The sequence below is a fragment of the Blennius ocellaris genome, assembly GCF_963422515.1.
Source record: "Blennius ocellaris genome assembly, chromosome: 17".
Classification (NCBI taxonomy): domain Eukaryota; kingdom Metazoa; phylum Chordata; class Actinopteri; order Blenniiformes; family Blenniidae; genus Blennius; species Blennius ocellaris.
Genome location: NC_137666.1, coordinates 23,751,832 through 23,779,252, shown reverse-complemented (window position 1 = coordinate 23,779,252; position 27,421 = coordinate 23,751,832). Strand labels below are relative to the sequence as shown.

The window sequence follows — 27,421 nt, the reverse complement described above, 5'->3', positions numbered from 1 at the left end:
GTCACAAGTAATTAGATCAACACATGTTCATGAGAGTCAAACATTTATATGCTTAGCTGTGCTCAGCTCAACTTGTCAAAGGCTAGTTATAGTTACCACATGCTCTTAGTTTCTTTATTCTGGAGGACCTTTGCACTGCTATTGATGTTTTTTCAATCTGGTTCAGTGTGTGTCTGGCTCGACACACGACCATGGACATGCATTAGACCTTGTTCTGTGCCATGGTTTGTCTGCGTTTAACCTGGAAATATGTGATAATGTGCTGTCTGATCATCTGCCCGTGTTATTTGGTGTTGGGTTGTCCTGTGATTCAGTTAACCACGGTGCTCTTGCTAGGTGCTGTCAGACATTTGACTCTTTGACCGCCTAACCTTTCTCTGCTGCTTTTGACCAGCTCTGCATCTCCTTTGAATAACCTGGCACAGAGAAGTTCAGTTCATGGTGTCACTCATCCTGCCTCATGATACTGGACTCTCTGGCTCCATTAAATCTGAGACAGACTGAAGCCAAACCTTGAGCCCTTGTTCAATAAAAGAACCCGGGCAGTCAGACGGGAGTATCGCAGAGCTGAGCGCAAGTTTCAGTTCAAATTTTGGAGTGCTGGCGTAAATATCAGAAGACTATCATATACTATAAAAGTGCATACCAAGCAAACAGTATTGTCTGAAACAGTAATGACCCACATTTGGTTCATGGTTCATAATAACTCAGTCTGTCTGCCTGGAATCATCCCCTGAAATATGTGAGAACTTCCTGCACTTTATTTATTGTCAGGGTTGTTGCCACTTGAGCCCTGATCCCAGCTCCGGCCTCTGGTTCTTCTGGTTCTGTCCCTTCTTCACTTGTGTCTGACAAGTTTAACCCAGTGACTTTTAGAGGATATGGTTGCTCATATTAATCCTTCAGGTTCCCCCTCCTCATCTTTTTAAAGACACCTTTCCCAGAAAAGCGTAACTCATCCTGCCATTATAAATGACAGTTTATAAAAGCTATTATAGACAGCAGGCTGTCCTCTGGTCTTGTTCTTGTCAATTTTATACATGCAGTAGCAGTTTGAAACTGCTGGCTAAAAGCAAACATAAATACAGTATGATTGTAAAACCAGGGAGGAAACAGAGGATCAGACATCTCCATACATGAACATTTGACCAATGCAGAATGCAGACACACACACGGTATACACACACAGCTCTCACATTGGCAGTACAAAGATGAGATTGTTTCCTGTGAAATACAAATAAACAATAACGTTAAAAAAAATGTGTAGAGGGGCTGTAGAGCCACGAGGCTCCACATCTGCAGGTTTTAGACTTCCTTAAGGTAAACCAACCGTCAGGAGTGTTTCTACAATGTGAAGACATTGTCTCAGGCAGGAGCTACATTTCAATTTGAAAACACAGAATCAGTTTAAAAATGGAATACCTGGAATAATTTTTGTTGGTTTATTACAGAACCATAAACAAAGACTACATGACATGGCAGCAAGTGGAATTTATGCAAAAACCCAACAGAGCATTTTAATCATTCAAAAGAGAAGAAGTTGCAAGAACAAAATTATGCAGTGTTAGGATAGTGCTGATTTGATATCATCATATATCGTGTTTGAGTTCACTGCCATGTACATTCCCGTAGCATCACCGTGTCACTGAGTCAGAGGCTGCTGAGACGTGGTCATTGGCACCTGAGTGTTGATGGTGATTCTCTGCCTGGTCTGACATCGAATCATACCGATGATGGCTCTTCTGAACCTGCAAGAAAAGCAGTTATCAATTATCAGAACTACATGATGATTTTCATCACATCAAAGCAGCTTAGACCCACAGCTGCTAAAACCTGCGTCAGTGTTTGATGTTATGTTGTTTGATAACTTTCGAGAGTCAGAAAACTGAAAGTGAAGAGCAGCCTGCAGTGACAGCCACTGCCAATGTATCCAGACCACATAAACCCATATATATATATATATATATATATATATATACACATCAATGTCCCAGTCGGCGGCACCCAGGATGCAGGATGATGGGATGATGAGGTCCAGTAACTCGGAGGAGGAAAGGGAGGAGCCGAGCTGAGACAGGGCGTCGGGTTTGATGTTCGGGGATCCAGGTCGGAAGGACAGGGTGTAGTTGAACCGACTCAGGAAGAGGGACCAGCGCGCCTGACGGGAGTTGAGCCTGCGGGCCAAAGGTATTCCAGGTGCATCGTATGGTCCGTCCAAATGATGAATGGGACTGTAGCACCCTCCAACCAGTGTCTCCATTCTTGCAGAGCCCACACCACTGCCAGCAGTTCCCGGTTCCCCACGTCATAGTTTCTCTCGGCCGGAGAGAACCTGCGGGAGAATTAAGCGCAGGGGTGGAGCTTGTGGGAGCCCAGATGCCATTGGAAGAGCACGGCTCCAACCCTGGTGTGGGAGGCATCTACTTCCACCACGAACTGCTGAGAGGGGTTGGGATGTAGTAGAACCGGGGCGCTGGTGACAAGGGTTTCAGCCGGCGAACACTGCAGCTGCTTCCTCGGACCACCGAAACGTAACTTTGGTGGAGGTCAGTTGACTTAGGGGACAGGTTACCCTAATGTAATTTCTGATGAACCGACGGTAAAAGTTGGCGAACCCCAGGAATCTCAACAGTTCCTTCCGGGTTGTGGGTACGGGCCATTCCACGATGGCTTGAACCGTGGCCGAGCGAATGAGGCCAGCAGCTAAGGCCTCTTGAATTTACATCTCCTTCTCGGGACGCAAAATGTTGTAGAGGTGTGCCGCCGGCAGTGGGGCCCCCAGAAGCAGGTCAATGGAACAGTCATAGGGCTGGTGAGGAGGGAGAGTCCAAGCGAGGTCCTTGCTGGAGACTGGCCCCAGCTCATGATTCTCCGAAGGAACCGCAGCTAGATCAGGAGGAGCTGGAGCCGGAGAACGGCGGACTGGAGGCACTGGGAGTGACATTGAAGGCTCCACCGGATCGAGGAGTTCCTCCAGTTGAGGTGTGGATTACACTGGTGCAGCCAAGGGTAACCGAGGATGAAGGGCATGACCGGAGAAGGGACGACCACCAGATGGAGAGTTTCTCAGTGGTTCCCGGAGATGACCAGGGTGACAGCTGTCATATGGTGGGTAACCCGAGAAATCAGCCGACCATCCAGGGCGTTGACACTGAGAAAACAGGAGCTCCAGCAGCAGACCGAGCTGGGCGGCCATCCGGCGTCCACGAACTTGTCGTCGGCTCCAGAGTCCACCAGTGCTGGAAGGGTCGCAGAGTGTTGATCCCAGTGGAAGCTGGCGGGAGCATTTTGGTTGGCTTGGACAGGAGTCTCGAAGATGTCCGGCTTTGCTACAGTTGAGACCCAGCTGGTTCAGGATGCGCCGGCGTCATTCTCGGGGCTCCATATGGGCCCGCCCCAGCTGCATTGGCTCATCTGCTGACTCATAGGAAGCTCCGGGATCCTACGGGAAGGTCGAGGACCTGGGAGGCAGCTGGGAAGAGGAGAGTTCGACGGGACGGATCGGCGGTCGGTGCGCCCTCGCTGCCTCTCCTGCAGCCGGTTGTCCATGTGGATGGAGAGGGAAATGAGCTCGTCGAGGGAGGAGGGTTCGTCCCGGGTAGCCAGTTGGTCCTTGAGTCTCTCCGAGAGACCCTGAGCATAGATTCCCTGGAGAGACTCGTCCTGCCACCCACATTCCTGTGCCAGGATCCGGAATTCAACTGAGTAGTCAGCCGCTGACATGGTGCCCTGGGAGGGTGCGAGAAACCGCCACAACGCCTCCCCTCCTTTTACTGGTTGATCGAATGACTTCTTCAGCTCCCCAGTAAAGTGGGCCCAGGTCCGAATTACAGGGGAGTCATGGTTCCAGAGCGCCGTCACCCACCGAGCCGCCTTCCCTCGCAGACGGTTGGTGGTGTAGACGATCTTGATCCGATCCGAGGGATACTTGGAGGGCTGGAGGTCGAAGACGAGGCAACACTTTAGCAGGAGCTGATCACAGGAGCCCAGTTCCTTGGTGTATAGTTCTGGTGGGGGAATGAAGGGCTCCTTGCTGGGGTAAGAGTTTCCCAGGCCTCCGGAGGGGTGGGCGGCACCAGAATCTGACGCGGAAGTGTCGGGTGTGGTGGTGGAAGACTGCTGAATAAACGCTGGTGAATGTCCTGGATGGAAGCAGCGAGCTCCTGCAGCAGGCGATCATGCCGACTAGGTAACACCGCCTGGGAGGAGAGGGCTTCCACCGCCGGGTTGAGGTCTGCTGGGTTCATGTTTGGGCCAGAAGATTCTGTTACGGCTGGGAGCTGGTGTGCAGTGTTCTGAACCCAGAAGCAGAGCAGGAGGCAGACCAGGTGCAATTAACAAAAGTTTATTTGAATTGCAAGACCTGGGAGACGAGGATTGGAGACTCCGGAGTGCAGAGCGCACGGATGAGAGGACCGCAACAGGGAGGAACGCTGCACTGAGAGATGGTTGGCCGAGGACGCTCGGAGTGGAGAGCCATGAAGCACGCCAGGACTGCAGCATGGGGAAGCGCTGTGCTGAGAGGAGGGGCGCCGAGGACGCTCAGAGCGAGGAGGCATGGAGTGCATGAGCACCGCAGCAGGACAGAGCGCTGCGCTGAGAGGAGGTTAGCCGGAGACGCTCGGCGCTTGGAGCCGTGGAGCGCATGAGTAAAGCTGGTGACTTGGGTGAGAATTCAACCTTATGGCACCGGACCCGCCTCACTTCAGGGCTTAAGAGGTGGGAGCAATCAATTAGTAAATTACCTGCAGGAGTGTCAGTGAGGAGGATCCGGTGCTGGAGCGAGGTGTGGACCCTCATACTATCATTTCCTATTTAAGAGGTGTTGCCCCCGAGGTGTCTGATACAGATCAGATTACATTTTCAATAACATAGTCCTATTTAACATAATCATATTAAGCTATCGGCAGCCAAAGTGACAAAACCCAATGTTTCTGATGATCCTTACATGGTAAGAAAATCCTAAAACAATCACAACATTGTCCTGCAAATTCAGTAGTTGGCCTCATGGCTCGCTAAAGAAACACATCTATAACACTGTTTATGATTAAGTGGATCAATAAGTTTGATATTTGATGACATTAAGTGTATGAGTTGAAACTGGCTTAAATTCACCACCTCACCATCTGTGCCACCAGTTTGGCTCATCTCCAAAATGTGCACAAGGACCAAAGGTGCCATACCAGTGCGGACATTCTCCTCAGTTTGTTTTTGTTTGTTTAATAAATCACCACTTTTGCGTGGGAAATTGTGTCTTTCACTGTCTTTCAGGCCCCATAAGCAACATTTATAAATGAGTTTCCTGGTCCTCCAGTCACACTGAGCGATGTTAAGGCAGACCCATATGATTAGGAGCAGGGTTGGGGAGTAATGGACTACATGTAACGGCATTACGTAATTAGGATACAAAAATGTTTTAACTGTAATCCTTACAGTAAATAAAAAATGTGTAATCTCGTGACAGGTATATTAGATAAAAACTGGGATTACTGAGTGGGATTACAATAGAAAATCAGATGTAAACTAGAAATGCAGCTGACACATGCGCCGTCCACTGCCATTGCGACACTTTCCGACGCTTTAAGTTGACAACACAGTGCTGTAACCTGGCTGGCACTGACGCGTTGCCATGGATTGTGCAGCCAGCTGATCTCGTCACGGCTGCTCCTGGTGAAAGAAATGCATTTTCTGGCTAGAAACCCCAACATCACTTTGCTTTGAAGTCGGAAAAGCTCTTAACCTCTCAGTACAATGCAAATTATGCCTCCCAGCTGTGAAAGTGCTGTGAATGTCCAGGGACTCGACGTCTCACCTGAAGAAACATCTACAGGTTGGAGAAAAACCCGCTCACTTTTACTGATACACATGTGAACTCTGTCAACTGGTTTTATTAGCTCGCTAACCTGTCAGCACCCTGCCAATACGACTACAGTGGTCTCTCGTTTATCGCGGGGATTATATTCTAAAAATAACCCGCAAAAAGCGAAATCCACAAAGTAGTTAACTGGTTTTTTTTACAAGTATTATATATGTTTTAAGGCTGTAAAACCCCTCACCACATACTTTATACACTTTTCTCAGACAGGAATGAACATTTTCCCACATTTCTCTCTTATTCTCTTATGTGTTTGTGTCCAGTATACTTAATATCTTGTGGTTTTGTGTCAAATATACTTAATAATCCTCCCAAATGTGTCAAATATACTTAATAATCCTCCCAAATCTTTCACATTAATAATGCTGAAAAAATAGCTATGGACGAGTTGTCCGTTCACCGACGCTCACAGCCACAGAGAGTGGCAATTAATCACTTAAGGCTAAATAATAGTGAATTACACAACAACGAAATGACTCTGAAAGACACACCACTCACACTCATGGTTGTAAAAACCTAGTTCTCCCGCATATATTCACCGTTATAACACTATTATAGTGCCAGAGGACGGTATGTGCGTCCCTGTTATTTTGTTCCCAGTGTGCTGTGTTCAGAGGGAACTTTGAGTGTTAAAGGTGTCACACACCTCGCTCCAGCACCGGATCCTCTCTGGCACTCCTGCAGGCAATCAGCTAATTGATTGTCAAGCAGTCTTAAGCCCTGCAGGGAGGAGGGTCCGGGGCCAGAGGATTGCTAGTCTTCACTCCGTGTGGAGGTGAGTCGGTGTTGTCCTCCCCGGGGGGGTGAGTGTCCTCCCCGGGGTGGTTCTCGTTCCTGTTCCGACGCCCGGTTCCGTCCCAAGAAGTTCCCCGTCCGGGTCCCGTCCCGGTTCCGTACCAAGAAGTTCCCCGTCCGGGTTCCGTTCCCAGAAGTTCCCCGTCCGGGTCCCGTCCCGGTTCCGTCCCAAGAAGTTCCCCGTCCGGGTTCCGTTCCCAGAAGTTCCCCGTCCGGGTCCCGTCCCGGTTCCGTTCCCAGAAGTTCCCCGTCCGGGTCCCGTCCCGGTTCCGTTCCCAGAAATTCCCCCCGGGTCCCGTCCCGGTTCCAAGAGGCCCCCCTGAGATTCCCCCCGGGTCCCGTCCCGGTTCCAAGAGGCACCCCGGAGTTCCCCGGGTCCCGTCACCGTTCCAGCTCCCCTTTCCCTGTTCCCTCAATAAAATATAGATGTTTGCAAACAACTTCCTGCTTGAGGTCTGCTTCTGGGTTCAGGACACTCCACACGCCGGCGCCCAGCCGTGACAAAAGGTTAACGACCCTGGTTTAGAGGATCTCATGTTTTAGGTATTAATTGGGGCTCCACTTTTTTTCTAAGTCTGATCATTGACTCAGGGTCCAGCGGGTTGTTCAGTTATTATCAATCAGTGATTTATGCTGCCAGATTCAGCCTCACAAAGCAAACATTTATATTTAGTCTGGAAAAAAAATACCAACAACATAACAACCAACGAGGAAACTATGAGAGAGAGAGAGAGAGATTTGAAAAAGAGCACATTTTCTTGAATAGAAATTGTTTTGAATAATTGAATAATTGAAAGCTGTATTATGGTTTTGATTGTTTAAAAAAAAAACCACCTGATTGGTTACTGAGTTTTGATAGTTCAAAACGTGTTATGTTAATTGCAATTTGTGTATAAGATTTGTCAACACACTGAGCAGACGACACATTCTATTCTTTCTTGTTGTTATTTTTTATGTTTGCTGGTAAAGTACTTTTAGATTTAAAAGTAACTAAAAGTACTTTGGTACATTACTTTTTTATTTTAGTACTTAGAGTAAGTTACTTATTCCATTTTTTGACAGGTAACTTGTAATTGTAACAGATTACAGTTTTCAAGTAACCTTCCCAACCCTGATTAGGAGGCTGAACACAATCATGTACTGTACTTTGTACTCGGATTATGTGGAACAAACTTGGATTCTCTCACATAGTTTATTTCCAGACTGTGCAGTTTAAATCACTGAAATGTGGTCAAATGTTTGCTAATTGCAAGGTGACCTGTTGGTTCTTTGAGAAAACACCAGTATGTGTTATTTATAGCATCATTTCAATAAAAGCGATGCTATTTTTATCCATACAACGCCTCGAAAGTAAAACCGCTCAATCCCAGATCCTTGATTGTACAAATAAAATGATTTCAAATCAGTTACATGCACAAAACCTGTTAATAAACTATCAAAATGAGACCACTCACTTTTTGTTGGCGATCACATAAATGCAGGGGTTGTAAAAAGTGGACGACTTGGCAAACAGAGGAGCAATGATCGCCATGGGGGCCGGGATGGTCTGAGGGTCCCCGAATGAAGCCCAGAGACACACCGTGGAGTATGGCGACCAGGCAACCAGGAACATGACGATCATCACAATGGACATCTGCGTGCAACGTGACAACATCAGACACAAGAAACCACATGTGGCTCCACAGCTGCGTGTTATCATAACTCTGGTATAAACAGAAGGAAATGTAACGTAAAGTAACTCTTGTGTGGAGTTAGTCAATTAGAAAACCTCCATCTGACAGCTCTCATCAAAGTGTCATGTGAGTCCTACATGTTAAACCTGGTCCTACGGTCACTGACTAACTGAGAGAAGACTTGTGTGGCTTCACCTTGGTAACGTCCATCTGATCCGACCATTCCACGTTGACGTTGTCCAGACAGTTGCTGGCTTTGTACCTCTTGACGGTGACCGACACGTTGTAGTAGCAGTAAAACATGACAGACAGAGGAACGATGAAGTTCATAGCAATTACCGCCATGGTGTAGGAAATGAAGGAGCTGTGGACAGAAGAGGAAACACTCTGTGACGGACAAGTCCACACAGTGAATGCTGAAGGCGACGCATTCACTCACATCACCTCACGTCCTTGTTTTGCAGAAAGCCACACCCCAAACATTTCATACCCACACCACACATTTGATTTATTCACCTTTATTTCTAATTCATTTTTCTAGTCTTACACTGTTTAAATGAAGTGCACACGTTTTTACACTAAAAGACTATTGTTGCCACATTTCTGTTGTGTAATTATGTTTTTCTCTTTTGAGTTACCATGCTGATGGGAGGAGTCGTCCTGCTGTGGCAAATGCGGGGCAACAGACCAGAAACTCTTATGCCGATGCCCAAGCAATCAGCCGGACCATCTCTTGCCATGGCAGAGGGGTTTTCTTTGAGTTTAGATTGTTTCTCCATCATTAGTTTGTGTAGAGTCATTTGTTTCCCCCTTGTGCCTCACTTGGTTTTACTCAGTCTCTCCATATATATACTATACTAATATACACGTATCTCCCCACCAAGTCTATTGCTCTGTCTTTCCTCTCCTCTCCTCTATCCTTTCATCCCAACCGGTCCTCAGAATGCCGCCACCTGTGAGTCTGGTTTCTGCAAAGTGTTGGGATCTCACAGGACCACAGAAAGTTTGTTCATTTCTGGGGAAAGACAATTTTCATGTCATGATACACAGTCATGACATATGAATTCTGACCCAGGAATGTGATTGTCTTTTGCACACAGTGGGGAGGGGGGCGGGGGGGGGGGGGGGCGGGGGGGGGGGGGGGGGGGGGGGCTTCTGCAGGACCTTCCTACCCCCCTTTCTGCTCACAAGACGCTTACCCCAGGCATTCAGCCAGTCACTGATTGGGTGAAGCTCTCAGGAGCCTGAGAACCTTTACTGTTAATTCTGGTAATTGTAATTAATTTAACTATTAATTCAAATTCCTGATGAACTGTTTAGTATATCTTATGAGACTGATAGAACTGAATTGGCTATCATTTCCTGTTTAGACAGGTGGAGCTCCGAGGTTCTGATACAGATCAGATTACATTTTAATAACATAATTAATAACTATCTTTGATAATTATTAATCATTATTGATAGCCAACCACAACATAAATAGTGATCCTTATGAGGTAAGAAATCCCGACAAAAGGTTTCTCCCTGTTGGGGGAGTTTTTCCTTTCCATAGTTGCAAATAAACCTGCTTGTTCATGTTGGGCTTTTCTATTTTCGCTGTAAAAGCACCTAGGAATGTGCGTATTGTATTTATAAATGTTTTTTTTTTATAAAAAAAACCCACAAAAAGAACAGTATCAGCAGCCTCAATGACGACCAGCCAGTGCCACTCACCCCCCCCCATCACCATGAAGTTGCTTCAAGAAACTGTTCAGGAATCACATCATATCATGCCTGCCACCCCCACTTGACCCCCACCAATTGGCCTCCAGAGCCAGCCGGTTCACAGAGGACGCCCTCACCGCCGCTCCGCATACCACAGTGACCCACCTGGAACAGGGGGTGAGCTACGCGAGGCTGCTCTTCCTGGACTTCAGCTTTTCAACACCATCATCCCGAGCAGACTGGTCAGCAAACTGGGGGACCTGGTCTGTCCCGCAACATCTGCACCTGGATTGTGGACTTCCTGACAGACCGCTCCCAGAGGGTGAGAGTAGGACACCACCTGTCCTCTGTACTGAGCACCAGCACTGCTTCCCCACCGGGCTGTGTGCTCAGCCCCCCTACTCTGCACCATCTATACCTACGACTGCACCCCCACCCACCCAAGCAACACCATCATGACGTTGGCAGATGACACCACGGTGGAGGGGCTCATCTCAGGAGGAGATTAGGCTGCTTACAGGGTGGAGGTGGAGAGTCTGTCAGGCTGGTGCACCAACAACCTCATCCTGAACACCTCCAAGTCGAAGGAACTGATCCACTTCAGGAGGTGTAAACTGGACATTCAGCCAATTACCATGAATGGGGAAGGGGTGGAGATGGTGTCAGACTTTGAGTTCCAGGGCATCCACATCAGCGAGGACCAAACCTGGACTGTAAACTCCACAGCAATCCTGAAGAAGGCACAACAGAGACTCTACTTCCTGAGGATCCTCAGGAAGAACAACCTAAAACCAGAGCTCTTGTGCTTCTACTGCTGCTGGGTGGAGTTGGTGATGAGCCGCTGTGGTTCACCAGCTGCACCATCGCAGACAGGAAGAGGCTCCAGAGGGTCATCACCCCCGCCCAGAAACTGATTGGCTGCCCTCTCCCATCCCTGGAAGACATTCAGAACACCCGCTGCCTCAGTGGAGTCCATAACAGACTTCGGGACTCCTCACTCCCCGGTCATCACCTCTTTCAACTTCTGCCATCAGGTCGACGTTTCAGGGCAATAAAGACAAAAACAAGCAGACTAAAAAACAGTTTATACCCAAGAGCTGTTGCCCTGAACACCTCAAATACCAACAAACCCTGAACTGCTGTTTTATCTCCCCTGTCCTGTAAATACACCCTGGGGACTGTATAGGTTTTTCTTCTATTTTATGTCTGCATTATTCAATTTATTTCTGTTTTCTTTTTAAAGTATCTTCGTACCTTCTACTGTTTTGCACTATTTTTTTCCACAAGAGCTGCTATTTTTAATTTTGATGTGCTGAGAACAATGACAATAAAAGGCCTTCTATTCTGTAGGGATTTCTTACCCCATAAGGATCGCTAGGTACCATTTATGTTGTGCAGTCCACCCACGGATTACCATGTATATTGTGTTTGGCTATCGATAATGTTTAATGATCATCGAAAATAGTTATTTATTATGTTATTGAACATTTAATCTGATGTGTATCAGAACCTCGGAGCTCCACCTGTCTTAACAGGAAATGATAGCCAGTTCAGTTCTATCAGTCTCATAAGATATACTAAACAGTTCATCAGGAATTTGAATTAATAGTTAAATTAATTACAATTACCAGAATTAACAGTAAAGATTGAAGGATTTTGGAGTTCTTGACACAGAAGAGGTCGACATTTCATTCACCTTTGTGCTTATTAATAACACAACAAGTATGATTCCAAAAATAATATTTATTTACAATGAAAACAAATAAACACAGATTCTAACAACCTATATACAGCTTGGTCTGTGTGTGTGTGTGTGTGTGTGTGTGTGTGTGTGTGTGTGTGTGTGTGTGTGTGTGTGTGTGTGTGTGTGTGTGTGTGTGTGTGTGTGCGTGGAGAGAGAGAAAGAGCGAGCGAGAGAGAGAGAGAGATTTTTTTTTAAACACTTTTTTATTAACAGCAGTTTGTCAGAGGACAGTGTTACATTGTGTTTCAGATCAGATGCTTCTTTTTTCCTTGCTAAAACAATCATGTTAAAAAAATGTGCAAATTGCAATTCACCATTTTTCATACAGCACAGAATATTCTTAAAACACTCTTTAAAAGCATTCAAATCATTGTTTTGTTTAAAATAAAAAGGTATTAAAGCCAGAGTCTGGATTTGATGTTGACTCGCGACACTTCTATGACATCCTGCTCTTCTCGGTTCTCCACCTTGTTCCTCCTGCTGACATAAATCACCATCTTGGCTTCAGCTGAGAGCAAGTTTAGGAGCTGCCATTTGGCTTTTCCACTCTTTTATTTTGCCCGCTCCCATGATAAAATTCCTCTAAAAACAACACTAAAAAGACTAAAGACCATTCTTAAAAGGGTGAAGAAACCTACGAGTCTCTTGCACTTTGTAAAAACATAATAAATAGTCTCTTTCTGTGTACAAAATGGGCAAATGTTTAAAACAGCAGTGTTAATAACAGAGATAAAAGCATTTGAGACAATGGCACCTTTTAAAATCCTCCACTGAAAGTCTCCAGTTCGTTTCTTCAAGGAGGGTTTGTAGAAGATCCTCCACTGTGGACCAGGTCCGCCCTGACCCGGCCTTTGTGACCACACAGTGGGGGGTCTGTTGCTCAGTCCACCCTTGTGGATGCTCTTCACACAGTTCCAATATAAATTCCGATATGTGTAGGATTGTGAGTTAACAAGTTAGTAAAGCAAAGATTAGCATGCAGACCCTGTGTCTGTGGCAGAGCTAACGTTGGTTTACAAGTTGATAACTGCTCCTAATATCATTATCTATAGAACTCAATCACTGTAATAAAATCTAATATCATTATCTATAGAACTCAATCACTGTAACAGAACCAACACATCTTCATAAAGTTAAACAGTTCTATCATAGCATCAGGTTTAACTAATCTCAGGTAAAGCCCAGTTGTTGTTCCCACTTCCTTGAAGGAGTTCAGTTGTTGTCCTGCTGGAGGGAAGCTGGTGTCTTCTCCTGTAGTTAGCACCTCCTGCTAACTGTGGTTGCTGGTTCTGCAGGCTGAGGAGGTGAAGATGAAGTAGATGTTTCAGGAGTCCTTCTTTGCAGCTCCTGGTTGTTCCTTTTGTCCAGACTGAGGAGCTGGTCGCTCAGGTCTGTGATGGTTTTCCTGCTGGTTGAGGAAAGCTCACCCAGCGTTAGCATACAGCTAACACCAGAGGTCTGCAAAGGCTTCAATTTTTCAATTCCTCTCTTGACCCAACCATGAGGGTCAGACCTTCCCCTGATCCAGAGACCAGCACCCAACGTCTGATCTCCGATCAACCAGGGAAACCAACCAGTTCCTCCAGGACGGACCAGGGAAACGACGCCTCACAGAACTTCTTTGTGTTTTCCTCAACCAGCAGGAAAACCATCACAGACCTGAGCGACCAGCTCCTCAGTCTGAACAAAAGGAACAACCAGGAGCTGCAAAGAAGGACTCCTGAAACATCAACTTCATCTTCTTCTCCTCAGCCTGCAGAACCAGCAACCACAGTTAGCAGGAGGTGCTAACTACAGGAGAAGACACCAGCTTCCCTCCAGCAGGACAACAACTGAACTCCTTCAAGGAAGTGGGAACAACTGGGCTTTACCTGAGATTAGTTAAACCTGATGCTATGATAGAACTGTTTAACTTTATGAAGATGTGTTGATTCTGTTACAGTGATTGAGTTCTATAGATAATGATATTAGGAGCAGTGATCAACCTGTAAACCAACGTTAGCTCTGCCACAGACACAGGGTCTGCATGCTAATCTTTGCTTTACTAACTTGTTAACTCACAATCCTACACATATCGGAATTTATATTGGAACTGTGTGAAGAGCATCCACAAGGGTGGACTGAGCAACAGACCCCCCACTGTGTGGTCACAAAGGCCGGGTCAGGGCGGACCTGGTCCACAGTGGAGGATCTTCTACAAACCCTCCTTGAAGAAACGAACTGGAGACCTTCAGTGGAGGATTTTAAACGGTGCCATCGTCTCAAATGCTTTTATCTCTGTTATTAACACTGCTGTTTTAAACATTTGCCCATTTTGTACACAGAAAGAGACTATTATGTTTTTACAAAGTGCAAGAGACTCGCAGGTTTCTTCACCCTTTTAACAATGGTCTTTAGTCTTTTTAATGTTTTTTTTACTGAGAGGAATTTTATCATGGGAGCGGGCAAAATAAAAGAGTGGAAAAGCCAAATGGCAGCTCCCAAACTTGCTCTCAGCTGAAGCCAAGATGGTGATTTATGTCAGCAGGAGGAACAAGGTGGAGAACAAAGAAGAGCAGGATGTCATAGAAGTGTCGCGAGTCAACATCAAATCCAGACTCTGGCTTTAATACCTTTTTTTTTTTAAACAAAACAATGATTTGAATGCTTTTAAAGAGTGTTTAAGAATATTCTGTGCTGTATGAAAAATGATGAATTGCAGTTTGCACATTTTTTTAACATGTTTGTTTTAGCAAGGAAAATAGAAGCATCTGATCTGAAACACAATGTAACACTGTCCTCTGACAAACTGCTGTAAATAAAAAAATCTTTCTCTCTCTCTCTCCACACGTGCACACACACACACACACACACACACACACACACACACACACACACACCAAGCTGTATATAGGTAGATAGAATCTGTGTTTATTTGTTTTCATTGTAAATAAATATAATGTTTGGAATCATACTTGCTGTGTTATTAATAAACAGAAAGGAGAATGAAATGTCGACTCTTCTGTGTCAAGAACTCCAAAATCCTTCAAGCTTTACTGTTAATTCTGGTAATTGTTACTAATTTGACTATTAATTAAAATTCCTGATGAACTGTTTAGTATATCTTATGAGACTGATAGAACTGAACTGGCTATCATTTCCTGTTAAGACAGGTGGTGCTCCGAGGTTCTGATACACATCAGATTAAATTTCAATAACATTATTAATAACTATCTTTGATAATTATTAATCATTATCGATAGCCAACCACAACATAAATGTTTCCAAGTGATCCTTATGAGGTAAGAAATCTCTACAGGGGGAGGATTTGCATGAACCCCCTGCAATGTGATGCTCAAGCAGATTCTCCAGTCAGAATTCACGTGTCCCGACCGTGTATCATGACAAATGAAGATGAACAGTGGTGGCGGGTTTTATAGAATGCCGTCCAGGACACTCAAAGATAGTTTACATTATTCATTCACTCCATCCTCGATGGTGGTAAACTACATTTGCAGCCACAGCTGCCCTTGAGCAATGAGGCTGCCAATCTGCCCCATCGGTGGCTCCAACCACCAGCAGCCACTCACTCTCTCTGGCATTCACACAGGCAGTTCCTGGTTCCATGTCTCGCCAAAGGACATTTCGACGTTGTGGGTTGGCAGAGATGGGAATTGAACCTGCAACCTTTGGTTTGGGAAACGACCACTCTACGAACAGAGCCGTGCCGCCCAGAAGACGTATTCTCACTACAAGGTAGCCTGTGGCAGGTGACACTCCAACCACAGGAACCAGCGGGGGACCAGCGAACTCATTTTAAGCTAAGTTTAAACTATGTTCCCGGCTGCCACGGCAACCACGTTTCAGGTCACCGTGGACACAACGGGATGGACATGAGACAATGCAGGGGGACGGGATGGGCAAACGTAACAGGTCACGATGGCTGTGGGCGCCGTGCCAGATTTTTAAAGTGTCAAAAAGTTTGCCACGGCGGTTCCGCTTCAGATGAGAAACTCAGTAGTCCGTAGCAAAACGTGGCAGAACGTAATTGGCCATAATAGAACTTGGAGGTGGTCCATAGTGGGACGGGAAGCTCAACGGGAAAGGACCTTTTAGTGCGCCTTCTATCATGATTCTTTCATGGCTATGTCACGGTTTTATCATGCCACACCACACTTTGTCACGGTTCTCATGGCACCCACGTGGAAAGAACCTATACGAGGATATATGTGCATATATGAAACCTACAAGCAGTTTATATGCACATATATGCGTATATATGCCACATATAGGAAAAATTGAGCTGCATATATGTGAATATACAGGCCATATAGGTCTCCTGTACTGCTTCTTTATTTCCACATATATATATAGCCCATATCTCACTTTGGCAGCTGTCATACATTATCAAGGCAATAACTAAGAACTAACTAAAAAACAATTATACAAGAAGAACATACAGGTGCATATATGCACACATATATACGAGCATATATGTACCTATATAGGTGCCTGTATGCACGTATATGTGTACATATATGTGCATTTATGTACATATTATATAGGAAAACGGCCAATTTTATATATGTCGCATATATTAAAAACCTATATCAAAACTTATATTAAAACATATATATGTTGATATAGGTTCTTTCCATGTGGGCAAGCATGGCAGCAGTTTCATCCCTTTCAGTTGCAGCTTCTCCTGCCGTGTGACGGTTTGTGGACCTGACGTGTTGCATCTCCTCCGGTCCGCCACAACATGGAAGACATCGAGGAAGAAGTCGGGCTCGAAAGAGGAGTTTCATTCAAGTCTGAACGATTAATGACAGAACACCTTCTACAAGCTGTGCCACCATAAATAAATGCAGAGGTATGAAGGCCACGGCGCACGACGGTTTTGGGAAAACGTGGCAACATAGTGTAAACCTAGCTTAAGTTCAGAATTCAGCCTGTACAGGCTCAGAGTGAAGGGATATGTGATTATAACAATAACTAATAACTGCAAAGGCTTCCTCAGTTTCTGTGCAAATACAATATGAGTAATATGGTCAATTGAGCTCAACTTCAAGAAACAATGAGAACTCGAAAACACTAAAAACACTAAACATGTTGTAAGTTTTGATAAATCACTGCTGGGAAACATGAAGGTCTGTTGTCAGGCATTCTGAACACATTAAAAAGTAATTCATGGCAAATGAGGTACTGTAACAATGAAAGTTATGATGAACAATCACTGAATGTTTGTAAGTTATAAGTTATAAACAGTTACTGAATGTACAGAATACCCAGGCAAAGGCAAGTCTTGATCTTCTTTTAGTTTAAACAGTTCCTGAGTCTGTTTTCCTGTCAAATCGACTGGAAAATTATTATTATTACAAATTGGGAAGTGTATGAGACCACCTAACTGTATTGTTAATCTTCCAGTCAAAGATTCTAGTATCTACGGTTCAGACTGGCAGCTCTTGTGTTTTATAGTTCTTTTGTAACGTCCGTAGCCTTTGCGGATGTAAAAACCTGATCTCTCAACTGATTTATTGAGCGTCACTGGACAGTAAATCTCCATCGGGTAGAAACACTACTGGTAGAGGAAAAGTGCTCCTCGACCTTGAGCCAACAATCTGAAACATCCTGTGAGATGATGAAGCTTTGTGAAGCCCCGTGGTGAACAGAAGCTCCACTGAGAGCCACAAGGAACCTTTCATCATGTAGTCTGACCAGTTCTGTTCTTTTTGCATTTGTCAAGATGACTGAAAAACTCATTTTCTTTTAAACCAACTTCAAATTCATTTCTTTGTTTCGCTACAGATGTCCACCTGTAAGCTTCTGTTTCCACATGGAAAGAACCTATATGAGTCATATATTGTCATATATGCTCATATATGAAACCTATAAGCCGTTTATATGCACATATATATGACACTATATATGCTGCATAGATCCACATATATGCGTCTATATGCCACATATAGGCAAAATTGAGGTGCATATATGTGAATATACAGGCCATATAGGTCTCCTGTACTGCTTCTATATTTCCACATATATATATATATATATATATATATATATATATATATATATATATATATATATATATATATATATATATAGCCCATATCTCACTTTGGCAACTGTCATACATTATCAAGGCAATAACTAAGAACTAACGAAACAATTATGCAAGAAGAACATATTAGTGCATATATGCACAGATATATATGTGCATTTATGTACCTATATAGGTACGTGTATGCACATATATGTGTACACATATATGTACATATAATATAGGAAAACGGCCAATTTTATATATGTCACATATATTAAAAACCTATATTAAAACATATGTGTTTATATAGGTTGTTTACATGTGGGTTTCCACCGGCTCTGTGATGAAGGAGAAGAAAACCTGCAGGCAGGATATTCTTATTGTTGTCAAAACTCAGTTTGTGTTTACTGAATGTGAAGGTATTGTTCGCCCTCTGATCCGTCACCTGAGTGCAGACTCATTATATAAACCACTGACAATCCTTTAGATCCTCGTTAGAATGTTTCAAAGCTTTTTAAACGTGTTCACAACCTGTAACAGACCTTCAACGTCTGTCCCTTATTCATGAATAATGCTGAGAAGAGCAGTCAGGATGAAACTCGTGGTAGTTTGTGAAGACTCACGCGTCATTCTGTCTCCAGTTAATGGTGCAGGTGGCTCCTGTGGGGTCTGGAGCGTACCCGGCCCAGCCCACGACCGGCATGGAGGACCAGAACACTGCGTTCAGCCACGATGCCAGAATGAGGAGGTTGTAGGACTGACCCGTCATTTTCTGCCCTGCGGAGAAAAAACCATCAACTGAGGCTCTCAGTCCAACATTGGTCCAATTGCCATGGAGAGAACCTATATAAACATATATATTTTAATATAGGCCTTTAATATATGTGACATATATAAAATTGGCCATTTTCCTATATTATATGTACATATATGTGTACACATATACATGTATACAGGTACCTATATAGGTACATATATGCACGTATATATGTGTGCATATATGTACATATATGTTCTTCTTGCATAATTGTTTTTTAGTTAGTTCTTAGTGATTGCCTTGATATGACAGTTGCCAAAGTGAGATATGGGATATATATATATATATATATATATATATATATATATATATATATATATATATATATATATATATATATATATATATATATATATATAGTCCTTCAAAAGACTTTTGATGGTGTCGTCCACAAACAGTAACTCCATGATTCCGAACAGTTGTATGTCCAATTTCCTGTCAAAGATACCAAACTTGATTCAAAAAGAAAAAAAAACGACTCTAAACTCAAACGAGACCAAAAAAAAAATGTGTTTTATATATAATTTATATATATATATATATATATATGTGTGTGTGTGTGGAAATAAAGAAGCAGTACAGGAGACCTATATGGCCTGTATATTCACATATATGCGCCTCAATTTTGCCTATATCTGGCATATATACGCATAAATGTGCATATATGCAGCATCTATATTGTCATAAATGTGCATATATGCAGCAAATATGTGCATATAAACTGCTTATAGGTTTCATATATGCACATATGTGACATGTCTTGCCAGGAGAGCGTCTCTGGACACTAATTCAAGGGGCAGCTGACACACGAGTCACACATTCATAAGTTCACAATGTTTAAAATGAATCTGTATATGCATGCATGAAGAACAGGAGATGTGTGAATGATACCGATGTCTGGTCTGCAGATGGTCAGGTAGCGGTCGATGGCCACCACGGTCAGAAGGCCAATACTGGCCATGCCGAAGAAGATGTTGAGAGCAGCGTAGATCTGGAGACAGAGACAGAGGCAAAGCCACAGTGAAGCATCCTGGGATTGTTCATGTATGTTCATCAGTCACATTGACCTCCATGGAACACCGGGCTGTGTGCGGAGAGCAGGAACTGAGTGGCTCACCAGAAAAAAGCAGATATTTCGGATTGGGAAAGAGAAAATTCCACGGAGCTGAATTCAAAAGAAGGGGAAGGTAACAAACAATGTTGGGGGATCTCAACGATCTAGAATCATGTCTTGCAGTGCCTTTTTCTGCTCCCTTGATCAGCGGATAGCAATACTGGATCTTCTGGGTCTCACCTGACAGCCGGTGTAGCCAAACTTCCAGCTGCCATGAATGTCCGAAGCAGCCGACATGGGATAACCGATCCCGGCCACGCCGATGTCGGTGAAGGCCAGGTTGATGATGATGAAGTTGGTGGCGGTTCGAAGCTCCTTAAACTTCACGAACATGAGCAGGACCACGATGTTGCTGGTCAAACTGATGACACCTTCAGGATCCATAAGATGTTAGTGTGACGTTAAAGGGTTCATTCTTTAATCCTCCTGAATGGAGGGGAGGCGTACAGACGATCAGCAACCATCAGCATCTCCATCTGAACGTACACTGTGCTTTCAGTTAACCCTAACCCTAACCCTAACCCTAACCCTAACCCTAACCCTAACCCTAGCCCTCCCCTCCTCTGACCATCTTGTCCTCAGCTACACTGTCATATTTCAATTATCATGTTCACTAACATAGTCCACCGTGTCAAAGCTATTTTTAAACAAACAATAAAAGCAGAGCAAGAAATCCCAGTGAGATCAATGAAATGTCTGTGAAACAAGTAGAACTTTGGTGGTTGAAACCAAAGGAAAAGCAAAGCTTGCTCACCACCTATGGCAACATGTCCTCCATCTTACCATCAATTCCTGTAGACCAGGGGTGTCAAACATGCGGCCCGGGGGCCAGAACCGGCCCGCCAGAGGCTCTAATCCGGCCCGCCATGTGATTTATTTATTTATTTATTTATTTATTTTTAAAGTATAAATCTGAAAACTGACAGAGGCTGATCTAAAAACACCAGATTGTCAAAAATGACATTGAAAACCGCCCTTGGTCAGAATTAATTGAAGCATCTGTGGAGGTCACATGACGCAACACCTTTCACAATAAAGGTGTCCAATTTATGTGAAGTGATACTTTAGACACGTAAACTCCAAAAATGTTCCAGATGATGACAAATTGTTTTAATCCCGAATAAAAATACGATATCCAGATACAGGTGACTGAGGTTTTTTTTGTGTGTGTGTGTGTGTTTAGTTTTTTTTGCAAATATAACAATATCTGATTAACTTTAATATGTATATTTCAGAATAGTGAATTCTTACAGTTACAAAAGAATCAAAAGAAGGAAAGACCGTATAATCATCAGAACTTATTTTAGATTGTGTATTGTGGTCGCGTCACACACACGTCACACACAAGTCACACACACACATCACACACACACAGCACACACACATCACACACACATCACACACACATCACACACACGTCACACACACGTCACACACACATCACACACACATCACACGCTCTCAGACATCAAAGTACAGATGTTTGACATATTCATGTTCAAAGGCTGCTGTAAAGAGGATTTGCGTGTTTTTAACAGATTATCTAATTTGTCTAATAATTATCATGATTTTAACCCTTTAGGTGGCAGTTTGTTGAGAAGATTTCTTGCAGATTTCTTACACCAAACTAAAACATTTAAGTTGAATTATTTTCCAGCTAACAAACTTTGGAAGCTGATCAGGCTCAGATATTTCAAATAATCCAAAAACTGACTTTGATGCATCATTACTTTTTGAAAGCTTCACATTTAAAAATGAAACCCTACCTTGGGGAAACAAATTCCATATTCAAACAAGTGTTCACTTTTTTTTATATTAATCAAAGTTGGCATTTTGATCTATATTGTATATTGTACAATAATAATATTGATGATATTGTAGTGATGAGATTGACATGTCTGCTGTGATGTACCTTCTTTGTGTTCTTTTGGAAATAAAAAGTAAGTATAAATTTAAAAAAAAATTAATCTGTGATATTTCCTTACATACCTGTTCAAGAAATATTTTGCAGTTTTTCATTTATATCGTTTTTAAATTACTGTTGGATTTATCAATGAGTATTTGACATATTTTTGCAGTTTCTGTATTTGAAAAACATTCAACATTTAAAATAGAACATTAACTAACATATCAGCATCACATTATCAAGTTGGTCAATTCTGAAACACTAAACTTATACAAGCTGTAAAAATATACATTTGCAGTATTTTACAGTTGTTTTAGGAGGTACTAACTTCAGGGCAATCAAATGTTTTCATATTAGAGAGTTGTGTGATCTTTTGGAGGTTTTAACCAATTGAGTATAAAATGTGTTTTATATTAGAAATGTTCCTTTGTCGTCTTTGACTCCTGATTAAATTTGTTCCGTCCGTATTTCATTTGAGTGCAAAGCGCCATGAGACAGCCATGTTGAGAGTGGCATTATAGTCAAAAACGTTCAACTAAATAGAATTTTAATCAAACTGTTTCTCTCAAAGAAACGGATGTTTTAAACGGAGAAGAAAAAACTGTTAAAATAATGTAGGTGAATGTAGTGAGAGTGGTTTGCAGCTCTTCTCACGTCAACGTGGACTGAATTGAACATTTGGCTGAATGAGCCTTTCGTTACGACGTCATGACGTCTGACCAGTCGCCACACGGAGCCATACGCATGTTCTACTGGTGAGTCTCAGTAAAAGCGTCATCACCACAGCTTCCATTCACACAATTACATCACATTTCCATTTCATGACATCGATCGATAATGTCGGCTGTGTATATTTATAACACTTAAATCTACTGTAGCTACCATTAGCTGAATGCTAACATTGCTAGCAGCCAGATTAGCCCACACGTGGCTCAGTGAGCAGTCAGGGGTTGAGAATTTATCAATCATGTGAATAAAGAGTCACACAACAGTCACATTTCTCTCCAGGCTGATTTTTGACCAACTTTATCTTCAGATTTGAGTGACAGTCGTGGACGTAATTGTCGGTACGAACTCTGAAACTCCGTCTTCAATCAGTAAATCAACAGGTGCAGAAGTCGGTGTTTGTGGAAGGTGATTATTGAGCTGCCGTCTGCTATTTGTTAGCGGCTGTGCTCTGCTGCGGGATTTGAAGCAAAGAATGAGGATTTATGAAGGAGGTTTTGTAGCTCTAACGGAAAAACTTGTGCTTGAATCTATTTCGAATCAAGACATGCTCGATACCAGCTTTGTTTCTTTTTGAGTGGGAAACACACACAAGAATACATTTAAACATCATTTCTCCCGAAAAATAAAATGTCACGTAAATAATTATCATGTTTGTTTTGGCTTTTTTTTTTTTTTAATTACCTGGAGAAACTCAATAATTGTCTCTGTCCTTGCAGAGTCCACAAAGAACAATTTAAAGCCACATTGATCTTTTTTACTATAGCGGTAAACAACCTGGCAAAGTGTCTGTTGTACCATCATGTATGTGTATTACCAGCAGATTCACGTTAGTTTTAAGCTTTAATTTGTTTGCTTTTGACTCAACACTTAAAATTAAAGTAGAAAGAGGATAATAGCATCAAGTATAGAGCCGCAGTCGTATGTGTCAGCTGTAGTAGTTACTACCTGCAGTGATAAGATATCCAGCCACTACATTGTGCTCCAGTTGGGTGAAGGCACTCTTTCCTCCGTAAGGCGTCAACTCATCTGAAACGTTGACTCCAGGGTCCGTCCCCATTGTCGGAGTTATTAGGGGGGGAAAAAATATGAAAGTAATACTTCAAGTCTTGGACGATATGCAGATCCTGGGGAAGTGAACCAAGTAGAAAAACAACTAAACGGTGGAACGGGGCTGCGTGGCGGCGGTCTGCAGGGCTTTATTGTGGAGGAATGGAGGTCATGGGGCTTTAAAGCACAGCAGCAACACTTCACAAGAGAGGATTAGCTCTCACGTGGAGGCGCTCACCAGTTGGACTCTGGCCATTAAGTTTTATTTTCACTGGCTGAATTGGCCTGAGTGTGAAAACGGCTCAGTTCACAGCAGAGACACACAGACGTTTGAACTCCACTTGTATTCGCAGGAAACTCGTCCATCGTGGGATTTACCTCCTGAAAATATCACAAACCATCGACAGTCACTTCTCTTCTTTCTGCCCATCAGGCCTGTAGAGACCAGAGGAAACCTGCCGTGGTGCTGGAGACCAGGGACCAACCAGGGGCCAACCAGGGACTAACCAGGGACCAACCAGGGGCCAACCAGGACCAACCAGGGATCAACCAGGGGCCAACCAGGGACCAACCAGGGACCAAACAGGAACCAACCAGGGACCAACCAGGGACCAACCAGGGACCAACCAGGGACCAACCAGGACCAACCACGGACCAACCAGGGACCAACCAGGGACCAACCACGGACCAACCACGGACCAACCAGGGACCAACCAGGGACCAAACAGGGACCAAACAGGAACCAGCCAAGGACCAACCACGGACCAACCAGGGACCAACCAGGGACCAAACAGGAACCAACCACGGACCAGCCAAGGACCAACCACGGACCAACCACGGACCAACCAGGGACCAAACAGGAACCAACCACGGGCCAACCAGGGACCAACCAGGGACCAAACAGGAACCAAACAGGAACCAACCAAGGACCAACCACGGACCAACCACGGACCAACCAGGGACCAAACAGGAACCAGCCAAGGACCACCCACGGACCAACCACGGACCAACCAGGGACCAACCAGGGACCAAACAGGAACCAACCACGGACCAACCACGGACCAACCAGGGACCAACCAGGGACCAACCAGGGACCAAACAGGAACCAACCACGGACCAACCAGGAACTAACCAGGGACCAACCAGGGATCAACCAGGGACCAACCAGGGGCCAACCACGGACCAACCAGGGACCAACCAGGGACCAACCAGGGACCAACCACGGACCAACCACGGACCAACCAGGGACCAACCAGGGATCAACCAGGGGCCAACCAGGGATCAACCAGGGACCAACCAGGGATCAACCAGGGGCCAACCAGGGGCCAACCAGGGACCAACCAGGGACCAACCAGGGACCAACCAGGGACCAACCACGGACCAACCACGGACCAACCAGGGACCAACCAGGGATCAACCAGGGGCCAACCAGGGATCAACCAGGGGCCAACCAGGGATCAACCAGGGACCAACCACGGACCAACCAGGGATCAACCAGGGACCAACCACGGACCAACCAGGGACCAACCAGGGACCAACCAGGGGCCAACCACGGACCAACCAGGGACCAACCAGGGATCAACCAGGGGCCAACCAGGGATCAAACAGGAACCAACCAGGGATCAACCAGGGGCCAACCAGGGATCAAACAGGAACCAACCAGGGACCAAACAGGAACCAACCACGGACCAACCAGGGATCAACCAGGGACCAACCACGGACCAACCAGGGATCAACCAGGGGCCAACCACGGACCAACCAGGTATTAACCAGGTATTAACCAGGGACCAACCAGGGCCCAACCAGGGACCAACCAGGGACCAACCAGGGCCCAACCACGGACCAACCAGGGACCAACCAGGGACTGTACAGGACGTCACTCTGATTGGTTGTAGCGAAAGAGTCCAACATTCAGTCACTAAACATGGATTTCTTTCATGAATGTCCAATTAACAATAGAAAAGGCTTCAGCAATATGAAGATCCTTCCTTCTTCTACACTGTTTATCCAGTTCAGAATGTTGAGAGAACATGACTGACTGTTAATAGAACATGACTGACTGTTGAGAGAACATGACTGACTGTTAATAGAACATGACTGAATGTTAGAATGTTGAGAGAACATGACTGAATGTTGAGAGAACATGACTGAATGTTAATAGAACATGACTGAATGTTAATAGAACATGACTGAATGTTGAGAGAACATGACTGAATGTTAATAGAACATGACTGAATGTTAAGAGAAAATGACTGAATGTTGAGAGAACATGACTGAATGTTAATAGAACACGACTGAATGTTGAGAGAACATGACTGAATGATGAGAGAACATGACTGAATGTTAATAGAACATGACTGAATGTTAAGAGAAAATGACTGAATGTTGAGAGAACATGACTGAATGTTAATAGAACACGACTGAATGTTGAGAGAACATGACTGAATGTTAATAGAACATGACTGAATGTTGAGAGAACATGACTGAATGTTGAGAGAACATGACTGAATGTTAATAGAACATGACTGAATGTTGAGAGAACATGACTGAATGTTGAGAGAACATGACTGAATGTTAATAGAACATGACTGAATGTTGAGAGAACATGACTGAATGTTAATAGAACATGACTGAATGTTGAGAGAACATGACTGAATGTTGAGAGAACATGACTGAATGTTAATAGAACATGACTGAATGTTGAGAGAACATGACTGAATGTTAATGGAACATGACTGAATGTTAATAGAACATGACTGAATGTTGAGAGAACATGACTGAATGTTAATAAAACATGACTGAATGTTAATAGAACATGACTGAATGTTGAGAGAACATGACTGAATGTTCATAGAACATGACTGAATGTTGAGAGAACATGACTGAATGTTGAGAGGACATGACTGAATGTTCATAGAACATGACTGAATGTTGAGAGAACATGACTGAATGTTAATAGAACATGACTGAATGTTAATAGAACATGACTGAATGTTCATAGAACATGACTGAATGTTGAGAGAACATGACTGAATGTTAATAGAACATGACTGAATGTTAATAGAACATGACTGAATGTTGAGAGAACATGACTGAATGTTAATAGAACATGACTGAATGTTGAGAGAACATGACTGAATGTTAATAGAACATGACTTAATTTTGAGAGAACATGACTGAATGATGAGAGAACATGACTGAATGTTGAGAGAACATGACTGAATGTTAATAGAACATGACTGAATGTTAAGAGAACATGACTGAATGTTAAGAGAACATGACTGAATGTTGAGAGAACATAACTGAATGTTAAGAGAACATGACTGAATGTTGAGAGAACATGACTGAATGTTGAGAGAACATGACTGAATGTTGAGAGAACATGACTGAATGTTAATAGAACATGACTGAATGTTAATAGAACATGACTGAATGTTGAGAGAACATGACTGAATGTTGAGAGAACGTGACTGAATGTTAATAGAACATGACTGAATGTTAATAGAACATGACTGAATGTTGAGAGAATATGACTGAATGTTCATAGAACATGACTGAATGTTAATAGAACATGACTGAATGTTGAGAGAACATGACTGAATGTTAATAGAACATGACTGAATGTTGAGAGAACATGACTGAATGTTGAGAGAACATGACTGAATGTTAATAGAACATGACTGAATGTTGAGAGAACATGACTGAATGTTGAGAGAACATGGCTGAATGTTGAGAACATAACTGAATGTTTAGAGAACATAACTGAATGTTAAGAGAACATGACTGAATGTTGAGAGAACATGACTGAATGTTGAGAGAACATGACTGAATGTTAATAGAACATGACTGAATGTTAATAGAACATGACTGAATGTTGAGAGAACATGACTGAATGTTGAGAGAACATGACTGAATGTTAATAGAACATGACTGAATGTTAATAGAACATGACTGAATGTTGAGAGAACATGACTGAATGTTAATAG

The 27,421-nt window shown here is 43.6% G+C and overlaps 1 protein-coding gene across 1 annotated transcript; it reads right to left on the bottom strand.

Moving 5' to 3' along the window:
* Window positions 1–1,642: 1,642 nt before the first annotated feature.
* rrh (retinal pigment epithelium-derived rhodopsin homolog) lies at window positions 1,643–23,445 on the bottom strand (the record flags this gene model as incomplete). Its single annotated transcript, XM_080513208.1, has 7 exons — window positions 1,643–1,748; window positions 8,125–8,303; window positions 8,539–8,707; window positions 18,446–18,599; window positions 19,531–19,630; window positions 19,934–20,124; window positions 23,334–23,445. 7 exons carry the CDS (start codon window positions 23,443–23,445, stop codon window positions 1,643–1,645), a joined length of 1,011 nt encoding a protein of 336 aa, XP_080369334.1.
* Between the last annotated feature and the right edge of the window lie 3,976 nt (window positions 23,446–27,421).